The sequence below is a fragment of the Ammospiza nelsoni genome, chromosome 22 (genome assembly GCF_027579445.1).
Source record: "Ammospiza nelsoni isolate bAmmNel1 chromosome 22, bAmmNel1.pri, whole genome shotgun sequence".
In the NCBI taxonomy this organism is placed as follows: domain Eukaryota; kingdom Metazoa; phylum Chordata; class Aves; order Passeriformes; family Passerellidae; genus Ammospiza; species Ammospiza nelsoni.
Window position 1 is genome coordinate 405,057 of NC_080654.1, and position 7,221 is coordinate 412,277.

A 7,221-nucleotide genomic window follows, 5' to 3' on the forward strand; every position below is an offset into this window, starting at 1 on the left:
CCTGCTGGGCACAGCTGGATTTTCTGAGCACCCTCCTGGGCACAGCTGGTTTTTGTGAGCACGCTGCTGGGCACAGCTGGCACAGCTGGTTTCTTTGAGCAGCCTGCTGGGCACAGCTGGATTTTCTGAGCATCCTCCTGGGCACAGCTGGTTTTCCTGGGCACAGCTGGTTTGTGTGAGCACGCTGCTGGGCACAGCTGGTTTTTTTGGAGCACCCTCCTGGGCACAGCTGCTCGTGCAGCCCCACAGAGCCTGGCGCTGCTCTGCCGAGCCCCACGCTGGGGTTTGGGGCAGGGATGAGCCCTGCACTGCCAGGAGCGGGGACAGCTCGGGGCTGTTCCTGCCCCAGGAGCAGCCTCACACCTGGAACACGGTTTGGGGCAGGGATGAGCCCTGCACTGCCAGGAGCGGGGACAGCTCGGGGCTGTTCCTGCCCCAGGAGCAGCCTCACACCTGGAACACGGTTTGGGGCAGGGATGAGCCCTGCACTGGCAGGAGTGGGCACAGCTCGGGGCTCTCCTGCCCCAGGAGCAGCCTCACACCTGGAACACGGTTTGGGGCAGGGATGAGCCCTGCACTGGCAGGAGTGGGCACAGCTCGGGGCTGTTCCTGCCCCAGGAGCAGCCTCACACCTGGAACACGGTTTGGGGCAGGGATGAGCCCTGCACTGGCAGGAGTGGGCACAGCTCGGGGCTCTGCTGCCCCTGGAGCAGCCTCACACCTGGAACACGTGCAGGGCAGGGATGAGCCCTGCACTGGCAGGAGCGGGCACAGCTCGGGGCTCTGCTGCCCCTGGAGCAGCCTCACACCTGGAACACGGTTTGGGGCAGGGATGAGCCCTGCACTGGCAGGAGCGGGCACAGCTCGGGGCTCTCCTGCCCCTGGAGCAGCCTCACACCTGGAACACGTGCGGGCCGCCCGGCTGCGCCTCCTCCGCCTCCCACAGGTTGTCGTAGCTCCGGTCGCTCTGGAAGCTCTGCAGCTCCGCGTAGTCGTGGAACGACGAGGAGTCCCGGCAGGAACAGGCGGCGTCTGCCAGGTCATAGGGGCCGTCTGCGGGAAAACGGGATCGCACAGTTACAATTGTGTGTTTATGGATAATATTTCATTTATATATATATATAAAAATAATTATAAATATTGTGGTAGGACGTGGAGTCCCGGCAGGGGCAGCTGCCATCGGCAGGGTCATAGGGGCCGTCTGCGGGGAGACGGGATTGTGGAGTTCCAATTGTGTGTCTATATATAATTATTTGTTGTATATTACATATAAATATATTTATTTAAAATAGTAGGAATAATATATTTTATATTTTATATTTTATAGTTTTATTTATATATAAATATAATAGATATATTTATATATTATATATTTTTATATATAAATAAATATATATATATTTATAATAGTAGGAATAATATATTTATATATATAAAAATAAATAAATATATGATTCCTACTATTATAAATATATATATTTATATGTAAGATACAACATATATATATATATATATATATATATATATATATACACATTCAAAAAAATGTAATATAATTATAATTATTGCGGTAGGATGTGGAGTCTTGGCAGGGGCAGCTGCCATCTGCCAGGACATAGGTGCCATCTGCAGGGGAACAGGATTCTATATTTATAATTGTGTATTTGTATATAATTACATATACGATTTTTATATATAAATATAAATATAAATATAAATATAAATATAAATATAAATATATAAATAATGTATAAATATATTACTTCTACTATTATAAATATATATATGCAATATATAACCTATAACATATAATTATATATACAAACAAACATTCAAATAAAAATATAATTACAGTTATTGTGGTGGGATTCAGAGTCCTGGCAGAGGCAGATGCCATCTGGGAAATGGAGAGGAATATTTATATTTATAATTCTTTTATATATATTAAAATAATATTTCTATATTTTAGATAGATAATATTTATATATGTCATGTATATAAAGATATAATTATATATAAAGGTATAATATAGAAATGATATAATTTATATATAATAAAATTATATTATTAAATAAATTTATAATAATACTTGATATCTTAGTTTCGCTATTTAATTTAAAAATTTTCTCTCTGGCCTCATGTCAAAGGTGTTGTTCTCTGTTAAAAGTCAGTGTGTGTTAACAGAGAAATTCCAAAATCCTCATTAACCAAGGTGCCAGCGCTGGGGGTGCCAGGGGAGGCAGGGCAGGACGGGGAGCTCACCTGGGGGATGCAGCTCAGCGCCCGGCTGTTCCTGTGGCAGGGAGCACATCTGGGGACAGAGGGACAGCCTGGTGAGCGTGGCTGTGCCAGTCTGGTGAGGGTGGCACAGCTGTGCCAGCCTGGGACCCTGCCCGGCAGGGCATCAGCCTCATCCCTGCTGAGCAGAGAGCCCAGAGCCCTGCAGGGACCCCCCCAGGCAAGATGGGACCCCAGCTTTGTCCCCCTGCACCCCCCAAGTGTCCCCATCACCCCCAGGGCAGTTCCCTGCTCACCTCCCCCAGGTGGGAGCCCTGGGCAGGTGCCCGCAGCTGCAGCCGCCGTGAGGTGCCCGGGGTGCTGTAGGTGGGCACCGTGCAGGGCCCTGGCGGGGGCTGGCAGTGCCACTGCTCCAGGGACAGCTGCTGGGTACCGGGCACTGCCCCCTGGGCTGCTCCTGGCTGCCCCTGGCACTGCAGGAGCTGCAACAAAACCAGAAACAGGGGTTGGATCCTGGCTGTGCAGAGCTGGGAATTGCCCACCTGGTGCTGCCCACCTGGTGCTGCCCACCCTAAATCCAGCCCCAGATTGGATCCTGGCTGTGCAGAGCTGGGAAATGCCCACCTGGGGCTGCCTCCAATGCCCACCTGGTGCTGCCCACCCTAAATCCAGCCCCAGATTGGATCCTGGCTGTGCAGAGCTGGGAAATGCCCACCTGGTGCTGCCTCCAATGCCCACCTGGTGCTGCCCAGCCCAGATGCAGCCCTGCTGGCAGCACGCTCAGGCCAAGCAAGGCTTGCTGGTGCTGCCCAGGTGGGACACAGGGACTCATCCCACTCCATCCCCATCCCACCTCCATGGCCGGGGGGAAGGCAGGAGGGTGGAAGCAGCTCAGGGGGTGCAGGAGGGCAGGGGGAGCCAGGAGGGACCTGGAGGGAAGGGGGTGCCCCCAGGGTGGGGTGACTCAGGAAGCCTTTCCCTATCAGATGCTCAGGAACAGCAACGTGGCCTTTGCAGGCACTCCCTTATCTCAGCTGGGGTTTCTGGGGTGGCCACAGAGCTCTGGCTCTGACTCATCCCCGGTTTCGGGAGCCTGGCTCACATCCCTGTCCCTGCCTCTGTCTGGTGTCTGCTCAGCCCCAAGGCAGGATGGACACGGGACAGGGCACCCACAGCTCATCCCCAAGGGGCTGGAGTGGGGAATGACCCTGCAAATAAAGTCCCAAGTGCTGCTCATCCCTGGGGGAGGACAGGGCTGGCTCCTGGCTGGGCCAGGGAGGGGAATTCCTACAGGAACAGTCACCCAGGGGTTGGGAAAGTGGCAGCACACTGAAAACTGATGGAGACATGCTGGGAAACCCTGGGAAGAGGAGGCTGTGTCCCATTGGGCAATCCCCTCCCACTCATGGGCTGCCTCAGGAGCTGGTGCCCACATGCCAGGGCTCAGGGAGGCATTGCCCCATCTGCATTGCAACCTCCCTCCCACGGCCCCTTTTCCCTTTTCCCACGGCAGGGATTGCACACCTGCTCTGCAGCACCTGCCAGGCCCCGTCCCTGCCAGCAGCACCAGCAGGGAAAGGTGAACCTTGCTCTTCCCAGGCAGGAGGATCCATCCCAATCCCACACCCAGCCCCATCCTACATCCATCCTGATCCTGCATCCATCTCCATCCCACACCCAGCCCCAGCTCCATCTTACAGTCATCCTGATCCCACATCATCCTGATCCCACCTCCATCCCCACCCAGCCCCATTCTCACGTCCATCCCCATCCTGCATCCAGCCCCCATCCCACATCCATCCTGATCCCCCATCGAGCCCCTTCCCACCTCCATTTCCATCCCACATCCATCCCGATCCATCCCCACGCTCATCCATCCCATCCCACCCCCACCCTGATCCCACCTGGCCCGTCCCTCACCGTGCCCGTGTCCAGCGGTGCCAGGGGGTGCTGCTGGGTGCCCTGTGCGCAGTAGGGCTCCTGGTACACGGGGGACAGCAGCTCTGCCCTGGGGTGTTTGGGGACGAGGCGGCAGAGGCTCCTCTCGTGCTCCTGCTCCTGGCTGGGCACCCCGTGCCCGCTGCCCCTGCCCCGGCGGGTCCTGGCGCTGCTCCCCCTGCGCAGCCCCTGCCTGGGCAGCGCTGGGCTGGGCCAGCTGGGCACGGCCAGGCTCTGCAAGGATAGCACGGGGCTGCAGCTGCCTCTGCTCGGCTGGGAATGCACCGGGACATCAGCACCAGGCTGGCTCTGGGGCTCAGGGGATGCCAGGGGCACCCCGGGCTGGGTTTGGGGCTCAGGGGATCCCAGGGGCACCCCGGGCTGGGTCTGGGGCTCAGGGGATGCCAGGGGCACCCCGGGCTGGGTCGGGGGCTCAGGGGATGCCAGGGGGACCCCGGGCTGGGTTTGGGGCTCAGGGGATGCCAGGGGGACCCCGGGCTGGGTCGGGGGCTCAGGGGATGCCAGGGGGACCCCGGGCTGGGTCTGGGGCTCAGGGGCACCCCGGGCTGGGTTTGGGGCTCAGGGGATCCCAGGGGCACCCCGGGCTGGGTTTGGGGCTCAGGGGATGCCAGGGGCACCCTGGGCTGGGTTTGGGGCTCAGGGGCACCCCGGGCTGGCTCTGGGGCTCACTCACGTGCAGAGGCTGGCAGTAGCCGGGGGACAGCGGCTCCTGGAGCAGGCGTCCCTCGGGGCCCAGCGCGAACGGGGGGGCGTCGGGCAGGGAGCCGCTGCTCGCGGTCAGCGCGGTCACTCTGCCCCCGGACGCCCAGGAGCTGGTGTGGCCATCGGAGCTCAGGGATCCCCTCACACTGCTGGGGAGCTGCAGGGGACAAGGACAAGGACAGCCCTGGGGACACAGCCCTGGGGACAAGGACAGACCTGGGGATACAGCCCTGGGGACACAGCCCTGGGGACACAGCCCTTGGGGACACAGCCCTGGGGACACAGCCCAGGCAGGAGAAACAGAATATCCCAACTTGGAAGGGACCCACAAGGATGAAGAAGTCCAAAACCCATCCCTGTCCTTGTGCCAGTCACAGGCCATGTCCAGCCTCTGCTTGTGAAGGAATTCAATGTCATTTTTTCCCTGTATAATGCCCTGTATTCATAATTGAAATAATGTAAAATAATATAAAATAAATATTTTATAATAATATAAAATAAATAATAAAACAATAGAAAAATAGTAAAATTAAAAGAATAATAAAATAAATGAAAATAATAATTAAATGAAAATAATAACAAAAATAATTAAAATTAATAAAATGAAAATAATAATAAAATAAATGAAAATAATAATAAAAATAATTATTTCAATACTCCTCAAGGATCAGCAGCTTGCTGGCAGCTTGGAGCAGAGCCACCAGAGTGTCACACAGGTGGGTTCCCACCCCAAACTGCAGCATCCCGTACCTGGCTGGGCTGTGGCAGCCTTGAGCCCACCGAGAAGCTCTCGGAGCCCGACAGGGAGGAGTCGGCGTTTCGGAACTGGGCGGTGTTCAGGCAGTAGAGCCACTCCTGGTAGTCCTGGTAGCTGGCACAGGTCACCCGGATGGAGTTTATCAGTCGGCCTGGAAAACATCCCCACGCTGCTGATTCCCCCCTCTAAAATCCCCGAAAAACATCTCCACTGTTGATTGCCCCCTCAAAAACCCCCCTGCTCCATCCCGCCCTGCATTCCACAGGGTCTGGAGGTGCTGGGAACGCTCTGCCCTGCTGGCAGGACACAGAGCATCCCAAATTTCCCTGGCTGCCCCGCAGGAGGGTGGGCACAGCCCCGAGCCCCCCGTGGCTGTGCCATCCTGCACTTCCCAGTGAGGTTCCTGCACATCCCAGTGAGGTTCCCTCACCTCCTGCACATCCCAGTGAGGTTCCTGCACATCCCAGTGAGGTTCCCTCACCTCCTGCACATCCCAGTGAGGTTCCTGCACTTCCCAGTGAGGTTCCTGCACATCCCAGTGAGGTTCCTGCACATCCCAGTGAGGTTCCCTCACATCCCAGTGAGGTTCCTGCTGTCCCCCCTCCCCTCCCCGTGCCAGACACCCACCTTCAATCAGGAAGGAGCTTTTGTCGTTCTCCTCAAACAGCACCTGGATGGCGTTGAGGGGCAGCTCTCCCTGCGGAGACAGAGACAGGGGCAGGGTTGGGACCAGGGTTGGGATCAGGGAGCCAGCAGAGCGCCTGGCCGTGCCATGGGGCACAGCTCTGGGGCACCTGGGCAGCCAAACTGTGCTCCCACAGGGCAAATTCCAGTGAGGTTCCTGCCTCCTGCACAACCCAGTGGGGTTCCTGCACATCCCAGTGGGATTTCTGCACATCCCAGTGGGGTTCCTGCACATCCCAGCAGGATTCCTGCCTCCTCCTGCACCTCCCAGTGAGATCCCTGCTGCCTGCTGGTGCTGAGCCACCCTCTGGATAAATTCCCACCTCGGGAATCTCACCAACATCCCACAGATCACCCCAGCATCTCCCCCTCGCTGTTTCCCATCTCTCCCAGGGCCTTTTCCCATCGGAGCATTGGGGTGAGCCCCACCTCAGCCCTTTCCCTGCCCCGCAGCCCTGCAGGGCAGCTCCTGCGGCGGCTGTGGATTTACAGAGCAGAGCTGCGGGCAGGGGAAGCTCCCGTGCCCCGACACGCCTCTGGAAAAGCAGGTTCCTGTCCCAGGCTGGTGAATCAGCACCGTGGGAAGGGAGCATCCCTGGCAAGGGAACGGGGGCAGGTTTAGGGTTTCAAAAGAGGTGAGCTCATGGGAGAGCCCAGCCCAGGCCCCTTTGCGGGGTGCCCCATTCCCAGGAGATGCAAACAGCACTTTCCCAAAAGCTGGCTGTGCCTGGGGTGTGCCCAGAGCTGCTCTGGGATGGGCAGAGCTCTGCCTGCTCCTGCTCTCCTGAGGGATGCTCTCCCCAGGGATGACAATAGAAATGTTCTGCAGGACGTGGAAAACGCCATCCAGAGATGCTCTGGGATGGGCAGAGCTCTGCCTG

At 56.6% G+C, this 7,221-nt stretch overlaps 1 protein-coding gene across 1 annotated transcript in view; it reads right to left on the bottom strand.

The window, feature by feature from the left end:
• Positions 1–710: 710 nt before the first annotated feature.
• The window catches only part of PLEKHN1 (pleckstrin homology domain containing N1), a 14,884-nt gene continuing 8,373 nt past the window's right edge, over positions 711–7,221 (bottom strand). The window contains exons 9-15 of the mRNA XM_059487631.1: positions 6,284–6,353; positions 5,650–5,807; positions 4,871–5,056; positions 4,159–4,410; positions 2,535–2,720; positions 2,263–2,311; positions 711–1,053 (exon numbers count right to left, since the gene is read on the bottom strand). Coding sequence (XP_059343614.1) covers positions 893–1,053; positions 2,263–2,311; positions 2,535–2,720; positions 4,159–4,410; positions 4,871–5,056; positions 5,650–5,807; positions 6,284–6,353 — 1,062 coding nt within the window. The 3' untranslated portion in view covers positions 711–892. The remainder of the gene's footprint in view (positions 1,054–2,262; positions 2,312–2,534; positions 2,721–4,158; positions 4,411–4,870; positions 5,057–5,649; positions 5,808–6,283; positions 6,354–7,221) is intronic.